We start from the raw sequence: 19338 nt of genomic DNA on the forward strand, positions 1-19338 counted from the left end.
CAAGAGGTGACATCTCTGGCAAACAGCGTTGGGTCAAGAGTCCATCTGACCATGGATGCCTGGTCTGCAAAGCACGCTCAGGCCTGCCCAAAGACTAATAAGGTCGTTGCTTCATTGTGGACAGACCAAATTTAATTAGCTGGACAATCACTGTTCTGTCATTGAGCTACCTCAGCCCGGCGACCATATGGGCTTGAAAACCAACATGGCCTGCACTCTGGCCATGGTGCGCACCAGTCAAGCACGGTGGTCACTACGCAAACAGCTGTTTGCGGTGCATTACACAGTGAGTTTGGTCTGTCAGTGTGAAGCAGTACACAAATTAAGCTACCTGATTGATGTATACACATGCAAGGGGCCTGATTCACAAAGCGGTGCAAAGTGTTTGCACGCGAGTGAAAACCCCTTTATCACGCCTAAACTCAGTTTAGGCATGATAAGAAGAAACTCACGCGAATTTTCCGCGCGCAAAGTTGTTCGCGCGCAAGCGCGCAGGCACGCGCGCAGCACCCGGCGCTTCGCGCGAAGCTCCCATTAAGCCCTATGGGACTTTGCGCGCGCACGTACGCGCGAGTTAGAGCACAAAGCGGTGATAACTTTGCTAGTGCAAAGCTTATCACGCCTAAAGTCTTTTAGGCGTGATAACTGAGTTATCACCGCTTTGTGAATCAAGCCCAAGATGTTTTAAAGCACTTTAGGCCTACAATTTAGCATGCAATCTGATCTCTTCCTTTAAAACGCTGCTTTGCGTTAAATCCAGATTTCCTGCCCGGGACTTTTGGCATGTATCCCACTCCTCCATGCAAAAACTCAGATGTTAGACCCCATTGAAACATCTTTTCCATCACTTTTGTGGCCAGCATAAAAGTTTCTAGTTTTCAAAGTTCACCTCCCCATTGAAGTCTATTGCAGTTCGCAAAAGTTTGCATGTTTGTGCAAGCGAGGTTTGCAAACTGAAAATCGGAGGTTCGGGCCATCTCGACCACACCTTTTCCCATAGGTCTGCAGCCATGTAGTGGCCAGTCATCACTTTAACCGCCCCCCCCCAACACACACACGCGCGCGCGCACACACACACACACACACACACACACACACACACACACACACACACACACACACACACACACACACACACACACACACAGACACACACACACACACACACACACACACACACACACACACACACACGTAGTGGCCAGTCAACACCCTCCCCTGCGCATAGTTACCAGTCATGTCTATACTCTCCCCTCTCCTAACCCCTCCATGGTGAATGCAGTCATTCCAACACCCATCCCTCTCACAGAGCAGTACAGGAAGTGCTGTGATATAGCTTATCAACTGTATGCTGCATCAGGCCTCTTCCTACTTCCAGGAGTAAGATGAGACCCAATGCGGTATACAGTAGATCAGGTAAATATCTCAGTGTTCCCTGTGCTACTTAGAGATGGCTCGAACCTCCGATTTTCGGTTCGCGAACGTGAACTTCAGCAAAAAGTTCGGTTCACGCAAACTTTTCGAACCGCAATAGACTTCAATGGGGAGGCGAACTTTGAAAACTAGAAATATTTATGCTGGCCACAAAAGTGATGGAAAAGATGTTTCAAGGGGTCTAACATCTGAGTTTTTGCATGGCGGAGTGGGATAAAAGTCCCAGGGAAAAAATCTGGATTTGACGCACAGCAGCGTTTTAAGGGCAGAACTCACATTGCATGCTAAATTGGAGGCCTAAAGTGCTTTAAAACATCTTGCATGTGTATACATCAATCAGGTAGTGTAATTAGTGTACTGCTTCACACTGACAGACCAAACTCACTGTGTAACGCACCGCAAACAGCTGTTTGTGTAGTGACGGCCGTGCTGGACTACTGCGCACCATGGCGAGAGTGCAGGTGATGGCAGCTTTCCAGCCCATATGGATGCCGGGCTGAGGTAGCTCAAGGACAGAACAGTGACTGTCCAGCTGATTTGGTCTGTCCCCAATTATGCAATGACCGTTTAATCTTAGGTGTAACCTCCCCCCCCCCCTCCCCGAGACACTCATATAGTCGTCGGTCATTGCTTCATTGTGATATGCAAGCCCCTTCACCGCAAGCCCCTTCACCGCAGATTATTATCTTAGTTGTGCTCCCCCCCCGAGACACTCATATAGCCGTCGGTCATTGCTTCATTGTGATACGCAAGCCCCTTCACCGCAGCAAGGTAATGATCACAAAGGGGATTTGACACATGTACATGCCTTTTGTTTTGTTGTTGCAGCTGCAGTGCCACCAGAAAAATTAGACAGGCATGTACACGCACCAGAGAAATTATTATAGCGGCCGCTGCTAGCAGCGGCCTTAAAAATTCAGCAATCCACCTGGAGTCCTGGACCCTGTTGGTGGTGGCGGAGAAGGCAGTCAAGCGGCCTGCAGGCAGAGATGGTGTGTGGGGACCGACTTAGCCATGGTGCAGGCAGTCACACGGCGTGCAGGCAGAGATGCTGTGTGTGGGGACTGACTTAGTCTTCGGTCGTGCAGTAGCCCTCCGTGATCCATTCCTCATTCATTTTGATAAAGGTCAGGTACTGAACACTATCGTGACTTAGGCGAATTCTCTTCTCAGTGACAATCCCTCCAGCTGCGCTTTCTGTCCTTTCTGACAGGACGCTTGAGGCAGGGCAAGACAGAAGTTGGATGGCAAATTGTGACAGCTCTGGGCACAGGTCAAGCCTGCGCACCCAGTAGTCCAGGGGTTCATCGATGCTAACAGTGCCTACATCCACACTTAAGGCCAGGTAGTCGGCTACCTACCGGTCAAAGCATTGGTGGAGGGTGGATCCGGAAGGGCTAAGGCAAGACGTTGGACTAAAGAATGTCTGCATGTCCGACATCACCATGAGATTGCTAGAGTGTCCTGTCCTTGCCTGCGTGGACATGGGGGGATTACTGGCAGTGGTACCTTTATTCCGTTGTGCTGTAACATCACCCTTAAATGCACTGTAAAGCATGGTTGCCAGCTTGTTCTGCAAGTGCTGCATCCTTTCTGCCTTCTGGTGATTTGGAAACATCTCCGCCACTTTATGCTTATACCGAGGGTCTAGTAGCGTGGCCACCCAGTACAGGTCATTCCCATTGGTTTTTTTATATGGGGGTTCCTCAACAGGCTGGACAGCATGAAAGACGCCATCTGCACAAATTTGGATGCAGACGTACTATCCATCTCCTCTTGCTCTTCCTCAATGATGTCAGGTGAGTTCTCCTCCTCCCCCCAGCCACAAACAATACCACGGGAAAGTTGAGCAGCACAAGCCCCCTGCAACACCTGCTGCGGTTGTTCTTCCGCCTCCTCCTCCTCCAAAAAAACCCCCACCTTCCTCACCATCTGACTTCTCTTCCCTCTGTGCTGCCGCAGGTGTTGAGGAATCATCTGCTTCTGCTGAGAATTGATCCCACAACTCTTCCTCCTGTTCCTGTTTGCGCTCCTCCACAGCTTGATCCACCACTCTACGCACGGCACACTCCAGGAAGAAAGCATATGGGATCAAGTCGCTGATGACACCTTTCATAGCGACTCACCAGGTTTGTCACCTCCTCAAACGGCCGCATGAGCCTGCAGGCATTTCGCATCAGTGTCCAGTACTTCGGCCAGAACATCCCCATCTCCCTAGAGCATGTCCTTTGACCATATTTGTAGAGATACTGTTTGACGGCTTTCTCCTGTTGTAGCAGGCGGTTGAACATCAGGAGCGTTGAATTCCATTGAGTCGGGCTATTGCAAATTAAGTGTCTCACTGGCAAGTTGTTTCTCCGCTGAATATCGGCAAAGCGTGCCATGGCCGTGTAAGACCGCCTGAAATACCCACACACCTTCCTGTACTGATTCAGGATGTCCTGTAAGCCTGGGTACTTACACACAAATCTCTGAATTATTAGATTCAGCACATGTGCCATGCAGGGTACGTGTCAACTTTCCCAAATTCAAAGCCGAAATGAGATTGCTGCCATTGTCACAAATCACGTTGCCGATCTCCAGTTGGTGCAGGGTCAGCCACTGATCCACCTGTTTGTTCAGAGCAGCCAGGAGAGCTGCTCCAGTGTGACTCTCCGCTTTGACGCAATACATGTCTAAGATGGCGTGACAACATTGTACCTGGCATGCAGCATAGGCCCTGGGGAGCTGGGGCTGTGTAGCTGGAGAGATTGTAGCACCAGTAGAGTTGAACTGCCACTCAGCCGAGGAAGAGGAGAACGACAGCGAAGAGGATGTAGCAGGAGGAGTAGGAGGAGAAGGAGAGGAGGTGGCAGGAGGCCTGCCTGCAAGCCGTGGAGGTGTCACAACTAGGTCTGCTGCACAGCCACGTACTCCCTGATTTCCAGCGGTCACCAGGTTGACCCAATGGGCTGAGTATGTAATGTACCTGCCCTGACCGTGCTTGGCAGACCAGGCATCCGTGGTCAGATGGACCCTTGACCCAACGCTGTGTGCCAGAGATGACACCACTTGCCTTTCAACTTCATGGTACAGTTTGGGTATCGCCTTTTTTGAGAAATAATTGTGGCCTGGTATCTCCCACTGTGGTGTCCATATGGCCACAAATTTTCGGAAATGATGTAGTATAGGGGGCGGGTTGAACTCGCATATAGTTCGCGGTTCACTGCGAACGCGAACCACCGAAGTTTGTGCAAACCTTTCGGGCCATCTCTAGTGCTACTCTGTGTGTGTGTGTGTGGGGGGGGGGGGGTGAGTAAAGACTGCGATGCCAGCACCACTGCACTGTGTTAAATACACAAGACAACTTGTGGGCGGCGGTCAAAAAGTTAAATATAAACAACACTGTGGCCCCTCACCTGTGCAGGACAGCTTAGTGGACAAGGCAATCTTTTCTCAGATCGTAACATTTCTACAAGAGCACATACTGTTTGCTGGGAATTGTGGGGTCCCATCATATGGCGGTATTCCTGAAAAACACAAAAATGTAGTATTTTATGGGTGAAAAATATATTTTTTTTAAACAGAATTGGGTTTTCACAATATATTTACAACTGATTTTATCCAGCTCTGATGTTGCTTGGCTTTGTAATGCTGGATGCCCTCAGCTGTAACAGGAAAAAAAGGCGCAGGAGCCCATACGGAAAAAAATGGTGCTACCATAGATGCCTATTGTAAAAGCTGTGATTTGCAGCAAAAGATGGAAATTGAGGCACATGGTGGGGCCCACTATCGGGTGCCTCCAGGCGCCAAAATTTACCTTCTTTGCCGCAAATTTCTGCTTTTACAATGGCTGCAATATGCTTCTAGGAAGGAAAATTTTGGCATCAGGAGTTGCCTGATTAGAGGCAGACATAGTAAAAGGGCTTGAGAAAATGTACATTGCAGCACTTCCTAGCCACATATTGCGGCTTAGCGGCAAAGGGTGGGTTAAGGTTTAGAAGGGGGTAGGGTTAGGTGCCACAGGGTTATGGGGTCTCAGAATTAGGCATCACAAGGGAGGTTCTGAGGGTTAGGCACCACCGGCGGATTCTTAGGTGTAGGCACTGGGGGGGGGGGGGGGGTTAGGGTTAAGCACCACAAGGGGAGGGGGTCTTAGTTTTAGGCAACACCATGGAGGGGGGGGGGGAGGGGTCATCGGGTTAGGCACCAGCAGGGAAAGGTTCTGTGTGAGAGTAGGGATACATTTAGCCATAGTAAAGTACTAATTGTAGCGATATTCTACTAGCAGCAATCCCCTGTGCCCTTTTTTCCAGGGACCTTTTTTTCATGTATGCGCAGTCTGCCACTTACAGTTGATGGGCTGCAACTTCTCTCACAATAGGTGAAGAGTTCATACAGGAGCACACCAAAGCTCCACACATCGGATTCACGGGAGTAAATGTTGTCTGAAAGGGATTCAGGTGCATGCCTAAGAAAACAGATCATAAACTGAATTAATAGAAACCTTCTAGGTTTATAAACTGTGTTTCTTTATTGTTCACTTACCAAAAAATAGGGCTCTGTCCTCTCTCTCGAACTACGTAGTACTCTTTGTCTTGGGGCAAAATCTTTGTTAGGCCAAAGTCTCCGATTTTCACATGATTCAAACTTTCCACAAGAATGTTCCTACTGGCCAGGTCCCGATGCAGATAACGCTGAGATCCCAGGTAAAGCATCCCCTGTTGGAAATGATGGCAGCCATGAATATATAAGGTATGGTTATTGTTTTCAAGATCATGCAAAGGCATGCATCAGCAGGTTTGATCTAAAAGAAATTCGGAGTTTTACTGTAAAGGTACACATTTGTAGGAAAAAATATAATTATTGCATCACACCACTGACACTGTTAGTCATTTTTATGAGGCATTCTTATGAGATTATGCCTCCAAACTCAGGAAGGATTATAAATGGCAACAGACCTTGAGTCTCACCACTGCAGGTTTCCTCTATATCCATGACTATGCTTCACTGCCAGCTCTAAAGATGGGGCCACTGTTCTGGGTGTATGATGAAAGGTAAGAAACTGAAGGCACCAAAACAGGGGCAGTATGAGTGATAGGCTGGGGGTACTAAAACAGTGAGTATTATGGGGAGATACTATCTATCGGTCACAATGGACAGGGCACAGAACATTTATATTGTGTGTTTTTCCTGGCTGACTCAAAGCGATCTACGGGTGACCAGAATCAAAGACTTGTTACTGTTTTCCACACTGTCCTGCAATTGGATTTTAACCCTGGTCAAAGGCTCAAATCCCACATCAAAGGCAACAACAGCCATACCAGTACGCTACTCAGCTGGACCCAATGACATGCGGTTGGCACCAACTTGGGGTTCTACAAGACAGAGGCACTAACTAGGACACTATGGGCTTGATTCACTAACCAGCGCTAAGTGATAGCGCCGGAGTGAACAGCCGCTTAGTGCCCGAAATGTAGCCACTTTGTGGGTCACCCGATACGCCGTTTTCTACAGGGCAGCAGGTGCGACGATAACGTTGCACCGCGCACTATTACTGTCCAGCCCTGCTGCGCGCAATGTGGGTGGTCCTTTGGGCGCAAACCACCTAACACTGTGGTTTGCGCCCATAAACTATTAAGGCCTCCTAATCGGCTTAGCGCCGGTTAGTGAATCGAGGCCTATAACTCAGGGATCTTCTTGAGGGAAACACTAACTGAGGGTTCATTTTGTGTGTGTTGGGGGGGTGGGGGGCTGGAGACACTGAGGGCACTATAACAGGTAGAAATATATTCTGGAAAAACACTAACTTGGGGTACTATGAATGGGGCGTTATAGAAGGGGGAGGGAGATACCAGCTGGAGTTGCTATGTGTGGTGTAACAAATTGAGGGTACTACAACAGGGGGATACTATAGGAGGGGAGATATTAACTGAGGGCAATATGACATTTATGTGTTATGTGCATATTATTGGAATTTATACACCGTATATTATGGCCACAACCTGAAGTCTGGTGACTTGACTTGTCTGGCTAGTGGCCAATTCCTGAACTGGCCTGTAGTGATCCGCTCAGCGGCCTGCGCAGGCAGGCATCTTTTTGACCACTGTTCAGGTGTGCATTCTGCAGGTCTCTGGAAGAGAGACCTTTTGTCAGTTTTGCAGCTTGCTGCTGCTGAGGAATTTGTATACGTTTGTCATGCAAATTGCCTAGCCACATCATAGTTACATAGTTACATAGTTACATAGTTATTTTGGTTGAAAAAAGACATACGTCCATCGAGTTCAACCAGTATAAAGTACAACACCAGCCTGCTCCCTCACATATCCCTGTTGATCCAGAGGAAGGCGAAAAAACCCTTACAAGGCATGGTCCAATTAGCCCCTAAAGGGAAAAATTCCTTCCCGACTCCAGATGGTAATCAGATAAAATCCCTGGATCAACATCATTAGGCATTACCTAGTAATTGTAGCCATGGATGTCTTTCAACTCAAGGAAAGCATCTAAGCCCCCTTTAAATGCAGGTATAGAGTTTGCCATAACGACTTCCTGTGGCAATGCATTCCACATCTTAATCACTCTTACTGTAAAGAACCCTTTCCTAAATAAATGGCTAAAACATTTTTCCTCCATGCGCAGATCATGTCCTCTAGTCCTTTGAGAAGGCCTAGGGACAAAAAGCTCATCCGCCAAGGTATTATATTGCCCTCTGATGTATTTATACATGTTAATTAGATCCCCTCTAAGGCGTCTTTTCTCTAGACTAAATAAACCCAGTTTATCTAACCTTTCTCGATAAGTGAGACCTTCCATCCCACGCATCAATTTTGTTGCTCGTCTCTGCACCTGCAACAAAATTGATGCGTGGGATGGAAGGTCTCACTTATCTCACTACATCCTTTGTAGGCTTGCTCTATATATACCATGTGATTCCACAGTACGTCGCTGGTCATAAGGGTTTATCCTGTGAAACACTCCTGTTGTTTGAAGATTAGCTTAGAGTAATTCCTGGGACTGCACTAGGCATCCTTGCTAGAGCAGTCAGGATTGTATTATTTGTATTGCCTGTTCTGTCTGTCAGCGGTTGTTGCTGGTGGCCCCTTCTGTTCATCTGTCTGTTGTACTTGGATCGCACTTGCTCTGGCGGAAAGAGCAGTGGATCGTATCTCTCACTTATTTCGGTTTTCGTGTATCTGTCTTGTCTGATACGAACGCTTGCTGGAGGCTCGGTGAGGTAACCGTTAAGCAAGCACTCGCGTCCTCTGTTCCATGTTTGTCTGTCGGTGGTTAGTTAGGCGTGCTTGTCTCTGTTGTGGTTAACACGCGGAGACCGCGCAGAAAACACGTTCGCTGTTGCGAATGAGTGCAGTGTTCGCGTTTAGTTAGCGTTTGTTATTTTCCTTATCTTCTCATTGTATGATTTGCTGTGCCTTTGCTACTCTCGTGCTCTGCCTTGCTGTAGCCTTGTGTCACCTCTGGCAATCGCCTCTCTCGCGATTGCGTTCCTACTTCATATCTGCTGTTGTGTGTGCACCGTCGCGGGTTGGTGACTAGATTGGGGCACATACATACATTCTATACCTGTGCTCATTCTCTTTCGCAATCGCTTCTCTTGCGATTGCGTTCTCACTTGGTTTCCTCTGTTGTGTTTCCGCCGTCGCAGGTTGGCGGCTAGATTGGTGGACATACATACATTCCTCATCTGTGCTTATTCGGTCTTGTGTCGCTGTTAGCAACCGCCATCTTTGGCGATTGCCTTCTCACCTTATCTTTCTGGTTGTGTGTTCATCGTCGCAGGGTGGCGACTAGATTGGTGGACACACATACCCTCTGTCGCTTTGATCTCTCTCTTTCAGGGCTATCTTGCCCTGCGTTTCTTCCCTTCATGCAATTCCTGTCTGGCGTCTGTGGCAGGGCAGAGGAGCTGTTCCTCTGCACTCCACAGCTCCACCTGCCGACAGGAATTTCCCTCTACAGGTGCATTGAACCTTTTGCTGGGTTCCCTCAAATTATACGCTTGTGGAGGATTTCCGCAGTGTCAGCGCACGCCCTGTGCGCTGATCACGGAGAGAATTCCACAATCGTTACATGGCCGAGTGATTGTGTCAAAGATCCACCCTAACAGAAATGCAGAGTCCACTCATCTCTGTCCCACTCCACTTCTCTGCATGCCCACTTTGCTCATCTCTGTGTCCCCTTCACTTGTCCCTGCGCTTCTCTTCATGTCCCCTACGCTTTGATTTGACCATTCTGGCTGGACTAATTGGACTTTGGCATATTGTCATGTTCCTGAAATGCCCAGCCAATACCCACTTAGGCCAGACTTCAGGTTCCTGCAACAATATATATAACAATTGCTGAGGCTGGACCTTGTATGTATGCACATAGATGTATTTGACACTATTTTGATGATTTCAAGATCCAGCCTCCCTAATAATTGTATGCTACTAGAGATACAGTGGAAAATCTGTACAGTAGTGTTGGGTGATTTAATCTGGGGAATATGGGATAGAAAGGAATGTTTTAACTTACAGCTGAGTGAGATCTCCTGGTGATGAACATGCTGTTAAATAAACTGTAAAGTCTAAAATACTTATGGTGTGCAGTAAAGTGGTGCTTTCAGTATAACTTACTCTCAGGGCCTGAGCCCACACTAACGCAGTTGTACGCAGATGCTGAAAAGCAGATACAACTGCGTACAACTGCGTTAGTGGGCTCAGGCCCTAAGAGACCCTCTGTGACTTCCGGTGGTTAGCCCTGCCCACTTGTAGCTGAGTGTGTGTTGCACTTTTTTTGGTACTATGACTCGGCTGTAAGGGGGCAGGTTTAACCACCAGAAGTTGAGGCACAGGGGGTCTCCGAGAGTGAGTTATACTGAAAGCACCGCAAAAGTCAGTTTTTTTTACAAGAACGCAATGCACACTGTAAGTGTTTTAGACTTATTAGTCTCTTTAACCTCCTTGGCGGTAATCCCGAGCTAGGGTTGGGGTAGAAAACCACAACTAAGAGCGGTAATCCCGACCTCTGCTCGGGGTACTCGCCGGAGACTCTATGCAGAACAATGCGCACAGCGGGAGCGTTTATACATACTTCCCGGGGATCTCGACGTCGGCTGGCATTCTTCTTCCTCTCCTCCGGGGCTCTGCTTCCTGCTGGTGAGATTGCCACATGATGACAGCCGGCAATTTCCCTTTAGAGTTGCAGCGCCACCTGGAGGATGGAGGCATTACTGCAGCGCTGGAGCCAGGGAGGTGAGTGATTACTGGGGCTGTGCAGATCTCCCTGGCAGCATGATCTTTTCCAGGTTTTAAGGTCTGAAAGGGTGCAAAAAAATTGCACTGCTTTTAGACCCTAAAATTTGGAAAAAATTATAACGCCAAAGGGGTTAAATAATTTCTAAAGTCTATTGGTTTTTTCCAGCTTTTTTCTTAAAGAAAACCTGTAATGAGAAAAAGTTCCCCTGGGGGGTACTCACCTCTGGGGGGAAGCATCCAGATCCGATTGAGGCTTCCCCGTCCATCTGTGTCCCACGGCGACAGCGAAAAGCTCCCGGAACGGCGGGGATGTAAATATTTACCTTTCCGGCTCCAGGCACAGTATCGGCTCTCCGCTCAGAGATAGGTGGAAATAGCCGATCGCTGTTGGGCCGCTCTACTGCACAGGTGCAAGTCTCCTGCGCCTGCGTATTAGCACGGACCTGACAGAGATCGGCTATTTCCGCCTATCTTCGTGCTGAGTGCCTTAACAGCGCCCCCGCTGGAGCCAGGGAAGGTAAATATATTAGCCTTGTCAGGCTTGTCGAGCCAGGATTGCGGGGCACTGGGGGGTGCCAGCGCTGGACTGCCTGCAGCTACAGCAGAGGGGGAAGCCTCATTGGGACCCTGAGGCTTCCCCCTACCGAGGTGAGTACCCCCAGGGGACTTTTTTTTTTTTTAATTTGTTACAGGTTCTCTTTAAAGTGGTCTGAAACTCAGCAATTCTTCTTTGTTCTAAAAGATTGTTTACAGCCTTATGCTGGGAATACACGGTACATTTTTCGTGTTCGATTCGGCGCGCGATCTATTAGCCATTCGATTTTCTGCTCGATTCTCTTATCTTTTTTTCATTGACTTCTATGAGAAATCGAGTGGAAACGAATCGAGCGGAACCTCGGACATGTTGGAATTTTATCATCGAAGGCATCTATCGGAACGATTCTTAGCAAATTCCCAGCAATTACAAATTCCTGTGTATTCCTAGCATAAAACCAACTACCAGCAAATTTTTTTTTTTTTTTTAGCTGAACAGCATTGTATTGTCTATGCGAATCTGCATGCAGGAAACGCATGCAGATTCACTCTAGTGGAAACGGGCCCTCAAACATTTATTCTGCAGTGGAAGTGTGTGATCCAACTTTTAGCTTGTGATCAGAGGTGATAACATTGTATCAACTGAGGAATGTAAACAATGGATAATTAGTTACAGACTGAAACTGAGCTACTCATAGCTGACATCAGACACAGAAACAAGAAACGTATCACTAGATAGCTGCTGTATTATATTAACCACTCCAGGACCATAGACGCCTAAATCGCTTCAGGACCATAGGTTTAAACCCTCCTAGTGACCAGGCTATTTTTTACAATTTAGTGCTCTGCAGCTTTAATAGATTGCTGCAGAGCGATACAACTTAGCACACGGATGCCCCCCCCTTCCCCCCTTTTCTGCCCACCAACAGAGATTTCTGTTGGTGGGCGCTGATATCGCTGGTGCAGGGTTTTTTCCCCCCCAATTAATTTATTTCTCTCTTTTTTTTTTTTTAAATACAATCACGCTTTTTAAAATGTATTTTCCCCTCCCTCCCTCCGACAGCCAATCAGATGGATCGTCTCTCATAGGCATCAACCTATGAGAGTGATTCTTTGTTTTTACCCTCCAGGGGACAGCCAAGTGACATGGCTGTCCCCAGTACATCGCTGCCGTTGATCGCAGCGCTGCACAAAGTAAATAGATGGCGTTTTTTGCCGTCTGATAGCGGCCGCTGGTAGACTGATGACGACGCAGAGCTCCGTCATTCAAGCGGGGATGCATGCGCATTCGCACACGCGCTACCCTTCAAAGCCCTGCCACCAGGACTTGACACCTTTCAGCGTTACGCGATCCTGGGGCTGCCACCTTCCCTATACCTACAGGCGTTAATCGGTCGGGAAGAGGGTAAAATATATGAATAAAATGAAAGGGCAGCTTGCAGAGCATATAAACTGCACCGTGGAACCTTCTAATTTGTAAACAGGCAAACTTACCTTAGCACAAAAGCAAATATGATGACTGAATGGAAAATAAAAAGTAGCAAAACACATTTGTATTGAATGTTATGTCAGAGTTTTATTCCACTAGGATTAGCAACACAGTGGCCTGAGAAGCCGTGATGCTTGCTTGTGGACCAGTGATATACAAGACATGTTCTATGGGTAAAGGAACGGTGGCTACTAAACAGAGCTTTGAGAAATATTGTGGTTGGCTAAGATTACTCACCTTGCAGATCTGAGATGCATAGAGGAAAAGATGGTGGAAACCCACTCCATCCCTGTGCTTGGGAAGAAATTCCTGCAAGCTTCCATTAGGAAGATATTCCATAATCAGCTGGAAGTTACGGCGACCTTATTAAAGAGAAAAAGTGGCATATAGTTATATATAATTATTATGACCCTCAAGTCATAAAATATATATTAATGGAAACCGGATTCCTGTCTTGGAAATGCTTTGTGTTTACTCAGGTTCCAAGTTATTGCTGCTATTATTTTTATTATATAGTACTGTTGTCTTCTGTGGTACTGTACAAAATAAAGTATAAACCTAAAAAACAGTAGTAGTAAACAGCATAAAAGTCACAGTAACAAATGCAGAAAGTTGTTTTAGGCTTATTTCAGACTGTGGATTGGCGGTAGCCTTGCCGTGCGGTCCGAACCGCACGGCAAGGCCTTCGGGGATTACTGCGTTAGTACATGGTAATCTCTGTCTGGCAGCTGGCCAGTCGATGATGTGGGCAGAAGCATATTACTAAAATACGCTTCCGCGCATGTGCAACGTGAAAAACTGTGGCAAGTCATTTTAAAACATGCACGTCGCCATAGACTTACATAACTTCCAGTCCGTTGCACGTCGCCGCAGGAGCCACGCGGCAATGTAAGTATGTGCTGCTCACATTACACAAGGCATTTCCGGCACAGTGCAGCAGCCGGGAGTTGTATGAACTACCCCATAGACAAATACCACACTGTCTCAGTGTGAAAGGGCCGTAAACGACACCAGAGCCAAAAGCAATTGTAAAAACAGGGGGAGCAGGCATGTATGGGAAGCTGACCTCATGACCACTGCTCCCCCATTTTCCTCCATCCCCCTCCTTTGTTACCTAAATGCCCCCTTTCTGCCTCTTCCAGGTTGGCGAGTCAAGCAGCATTGCACAGGTGCTGACCTGGCTGCACATGTCCTAAATTGCACACCCGCGGCTTGGGAGTGCCCTGTGCATGTGCACAACGTATATATGGGAAAAAGGTGGTATTGGCGCTCCTTAATTGACACAATTATCACTACCTACAAAATCACAATAAAATATGCATTGGAATAAATAACGAACAAACAGGATGATCGCTATACAGCTGAGGGTAACACTTCCCCCTAAAGTCACTTATGATAGAATGTCTGTACAGCGCTCACTCCACGTAATGTTCCACCAACAGCAGTTTATATGCAACAATTCCACTTTTTATCGTAATCCCCAGTCTTTGGTAAACACAAACACTCTCACCGACGTTCAACTGTTGATATATCGCAGAACGGCTAATCAGCTGGCAGAGAAAAGCTTCCCACTTTTATTCCTCCAGACAGTGTCTCACATATGGCTCCAATTATACCTCAAAGAAAACATACGGTATAGCATAGTGTGAACCTGTTTACAACTGTTGATTTTTTTCAGAAAACAAGGTGTCTCTCCACCAGTGAGTGATCACCACCGTGAAAGTACGCACTTAGCCTTCACCAGATTAGGAGAAAGACATGCTCACCAGATGCAAATGCTGACCGATTTGACCAGCTACAAAGCGTATTGATGTTCCACCTCTGGACTCCCACAGCAGTCTTCTATCACTATCAGCAGCTTGTCTTAAATTTCCTCATAAAAAGGGATAATAGAGCACATAGTGTACACCTGTCATAGCATGTCATGTGCACAACGTAGTCATGACGTCATGGACATGAGCAGTGCGCTCCCAGCCACAAAAGCTTACAGCCGGGCCAGCGCCTGCACGACTCCCCGACCCAGAGGAGGCTGCAGGGGGGCATTTAGGTAACAAAGGAGGGGGATGGAGAAGAACTGAGGGAGCGGTGTGCTTGAGGACAGCTTTCCATACATAACCACTCTCAAACTTTTATGCTTGGAACGGTCTGAACCACCGATGAACTGGAGGAACATATTCAATAGAAAGGTCCAGTGTCCAGCACACTGTAATTCATTTCAAAAATAAATCATTATTTGAGGAATAAGTGGTGCATTGAGTAAAAAAAATAATCTATTGGCAAGACATTAGTCCTCATAATCAATAGCTTAAAAACTCATGTTGCAGCAGCAATACTAGATATAAATATACAATACAATACAATAACATTTGTAAAGCGCTTTTCTCCCATAGGATACAAAGCGCATAGATGAGATGTGGAGCAGCTTAAGAGAGCTGCAGCCCAGTGTGGGCACGCTCACAGTAGATCAGCCCACGAACATATCAAAGGGCAAATGACCGCACCCAATAGAAATATCGCAGACATTAAATTTTGGGTTTACGGACACCGAACTTGAACTTCCGCAAAAGTTCAAGTTCGCATGAACCGGGCGAACGGCCACAGACTTCAATTGGCAGGCAAATTTGAAAACCTACAGGGACTCTTTCTGGCAACAAAAGTGATGGAAAAATTGTTTTAAAAGGTCTAACACCAGGACTGTGGCATGTCGGAGGGGGATCCATGGCAATAGCCCCATCAAAAATTATGGAGTTGACGTAGAGTCAGATTTTAATCCCTAAAGGGTAGAAATCACAGTACATTCCTACATTTGAGGAATAAAGGGCTGCTTTAAAATGTCTGGAGCGTGTACACGTGGTGGTAGTGGAAGGGTTATGTCCGCTTCACAGTGACAGACCAAATGCCGCATTTACCGAGATTGAGCGCTAACAGGTCTGTAAGACCCTTAGGTGTGTGGTGCTGCATGTGCACTCAACTGAACGGACCAGCGTGGGCGTGTAGCACAGGCCATAAGGGGCAGTTATTATTATTATTATTTTTTTTTATGTTGGCTTATTTGTAGACTCCTCCATGCTAACTAGTTACGCGACCGTGCAGCCATGCCAGGTTTAACCCTACCAGGTCTGGAATGTGACACTGGTCAGCGACACGGACTACAGATGCGATGACTTAGCTCTGCACATGCACATGTACAGGATCTTCTCAAAAAATTTGCATATTGTGATAGAGTTCATTATTTTCTGTAATGTACTGATAAACATTAGACTTTCAAATATTTTAGATTCAAATACACACAACTGAAGTAGTTCAAGCCTTTTATTGTTTTAATATTGATGATTTTGGCATACAGCTCATGAAAACCCAACATTCCTATCTCAAAAAATTAGCATATTTCATCCAACCAATAAAAGGAAAGTGTTTTTAAAACAAAAAAAGTCAACCTTCAAAAAATTATGTTCAGTTATGCACTCAGTACTTGGTAGGGAATCCTTTTGCAGAAATGACTGCTTCAATGCGGCGTGGCATGGTGGCAATCAGCCTGTGGCACTGCTCAGGTGTTATGGAGGCCCAGGATGCTTCGATAGCGGCCTTAAGCTCATCCAGAGTGTTGGGTCTTGCGCCTCTCAACTTTCTCTTCACAATATCCCACAGATTCTCTATGGGGTTCAGGTCAGGAGAGTTGGCAGGCCAATTGAGCACAGTAATACCATGGTCAGTAAACCATTTACCAGTGGTTTTGGCACTGTGAACAGGTGCCAGGTTGTGCTGAAAAATGAAATCTTCATCTCCATAAAGCTTTTCAGCAGATGGAAGCATGAAGTGCTCCAAAATCTCCTGATAGCTAGCTGCATTGACCCTGCCCTTGATAAAACACAGTGGACCAACACCAGCAGCTGACATAGCACCCCAGACCATCACTGACTGTGGGTACTTGACACTGGACTTCAGGCATTTTGGTATTTCCCTCTCCCCAGTCTTCCTCCAGACTCTGGCACCTTGATTTCCGAATGACATGTAAAAGTTGCTTTCATCCGAAAAAAGTACTTTGGACCACTGAGCAACAGTCCAGTGCTGCTTCTCTGTAGCCCAGGTCAGGCGCTTCTGCCGCTGTTTCTGGTTCAAAAGTGGGTTCATGCTTCCATCTGCTGAAAAGCTTTATGGAGATGAAGATTTCATTTTTCAGCACAACCTGGCACCGACTCACAGTGCCAAAACTACTGGTAAATGGTTTACTGACCATGGTATTACTGTGCTCAATTGGCCTGCCAACTCTCCTGACCTGAGCGTACGTACAAAAAGGGCGCCTGGACAAAAAGGGCACGGGGTGTAAATGCTAATTAATAATTAATCATTAATAGCGTTTATAAAAATAGTGTGCTATATTTCGTTTACAAATAATGTTTTACAAAATTATAAATCATTAAATAATGTTTATGAAATCGGCAATTGTGAAAACGTTAATCTTCCCTGTTTCAAAAGTTAAACTTATAATTACGTTTATTAAAAAAACAATAATATATGTTTAATTGTTATAATTGTATATTATTGTGAATAACCTTCATTTATGGTTTGTTCTTATAACAAAATCTGAAAATATTCTTTATAACGATGATATAAATATAACTATGTTCGTAATAAGTGTTGTAAAACATTAGTAAGTATTACTAAAATTTTACTAAAACTATACCTAAGCCTACTCTTACACAGAACCCTCCCTGTACCTATCCCTAACCCCTAGACCCCCCTGGTGGTGCCTAAACCTAAGACCCCCCTGGTGGTGCCTAAACCTAAGACCCCCCTGATGGTGCCTAAACCTAAGACCCCCCTGGTGGTGCCTAACCCTAAGACCCCCCTGGTGGTGTCTAACCCTAAGACCCCCCTGGTGGTGCCTAAACCTAAGACCCCCCTGGTGGTGCCTAAGCCTAAGACCCCCTGGTGGTGCCTAACCCTAAGACCCCCCTGGTGGTGCCTAAACCTAAGACCCCCCTGGTGGTGCCTAAACCTAAGACCCCCCTGGTGGTGCCTAAACCTAAGACCCCCCTGATGGTGCCTAAACCTAAGACCCCCCTTTATTATGTGGATAATAATGTTTTACTAATTGTGGCTGCAAAAAATATATTGCAATTTACGTTACGTACTCATAGCTTTATTTTGTGAATAATAATGTTTTACAAACAGTAAGGGATAAAACTTTAAATAATGTTTTAATTAGTTAAATAAGATAAATATGTTTAGTATTTTTATAAACGTTATTCGGCACGGGTGCATTTTATAAACGTAAATCACCACAAGCACACTTATAAATCATTAAAAATCTCCAGGCGCCGTTTGTAAACGTTATTTATGTCCGGCGCCCTTTTTTCCTGCTTATTTATTATGAGAGTGAATGGCGGCGCCCTTTTTGCCCACTAGCTGCCTTCGCCCTTTTTTCCCAGCTCCCTGACCTGAACCCCATAGAGAATCTGTGGGATATTGTGAGGAGAAAGTTGAGACTGAGAGACGCAAGACCCAACACTCTGGATGAGCTTAAGGCAGCTATCGAAGCATCCTGGGCCTCCATAACACCTGAGCAGTGCCACATGCTGATTGCCTCCATGCCACGCCGCATTGAAGCAGTCATTTCTTCAAAAGGATTCCCGACCAAGTATTGAGTGCATAACTGAACATAATTATTTGAGGAATGACTTTTTTTTGTTTTAAAAACACTTTTCTTTTATTGGTCAGATGAAATATGCTAATTTTTTGAGATAGGAAATTTGGGTTTTCATGAGCTGTATGCCAAAATCATCAATATTAAAACAATAAAAGGCTTGAACTACTTCAGTTTTGCAAACGCTGTAGCAGAGGCCAGGCAATGGGCATGATTCACAAAGCTTTTTCATCTGTTTTCCTTATTTGCACCTTATCTATGTTACATTTTTAAGCTTCCAAAGAGCAAAAATATAATATAATAAGGTAAGACAAGAAATATTGAAATTAAGTTAATCAGTAACAACTTACTTTGAGGCCTGGTGCACACCAAAAACCGCTAGCAGATCCGCAAAACGCTAGCATTTTTAGCTGCGTTTTTTCTTCTTATTTTGAAGCGTTTTGCAGTTTTATGCTGCGGTTTTTGGTACAGCAGATTACAGATATTGTTACAGTAAAGCTGTTACTGAACAGCTACTGTAACAAAAACGCCTGCAAAACTGCTCTGATGTAGCATTTTTGAGAGTGGTTTGCGTTTTTCCTATACTTTACAATGAGGCAGAAACGCCTCCGCAATCCAAAATCTGCAGCAGCCCGGGAGTATGCGTTTCTGCAAAATGCCTCCCGCTCTGGTGTGCACCACCCCCATTGAAATACATTACCCTAGCGTTTCCACATCCGCACTCGGATCTGAAAACGCGACCGAACCGCTCTGGTGTGCACTAGGCCTCAGTGATTATTTTGCTTGTAAATGTGCTGAAAGGTTATTTTATCCATTAGGTGATAAATAAGTAATTTATGAGACATTTTGTGAATAGAACCCAATGTCATGTCCTACACATTTTACTCAATTACAAAAAATTGAAAGGTTTTTTTTTAAAAAGAAAATGAATGTTTGTTTTCATCCCTTGTGAGTGTCACTGACAAGAGAGGTGTGACTTGGCTCTGCACATGTATGTGCAG

General features: G+C 46.0%; 1 protein-coding gene across 1 annotated transcript in view; it reads right to left on the reverse strand.

The window, feature by feature from the left end:
- The window catches only part of JAK3 (Janus kinase 3), a 161378-nt gene that overhangs the window by 2805 nt on the left and 139235 nt on the right, over nt 1-19338 (reverse strand). The window contains exons 20-23 of the mRNA XM_068234112.1: nt 12928-13052; nt 5962-6134; nt 5767-5884; nt 4833-4943 (exon numbers count right to left, since the gene is read on the reverse strand). Coding sequence (XP_068090213.1) covers nt 4833-4943; nt 5767-5884; nt 5962-6134; nt 12928-13052 — 527 coding nt within the window. The remainder of the gene's footprint in view (nt 1-4832; nt 4944-5766; nt 5885-5961; nt 6135-12927; nt 13053-19338) is intronic.

This window comes from Hyperolius riggenbachi, chromosome 1 (genome assembly GCF_040937935.1).
Source record: "Hyperolius riggenbachi isolate aHypRig1 chromosome 1, aHypRig1.pri, whole genome shotgun sequence".
Classification (NCBI taxonomy): Eukaryota; Metazoa; Chordata; class Amphibia; order Anura; family Hyperoliidae; genus Hyperolius; species Hyperolius riggenbachi.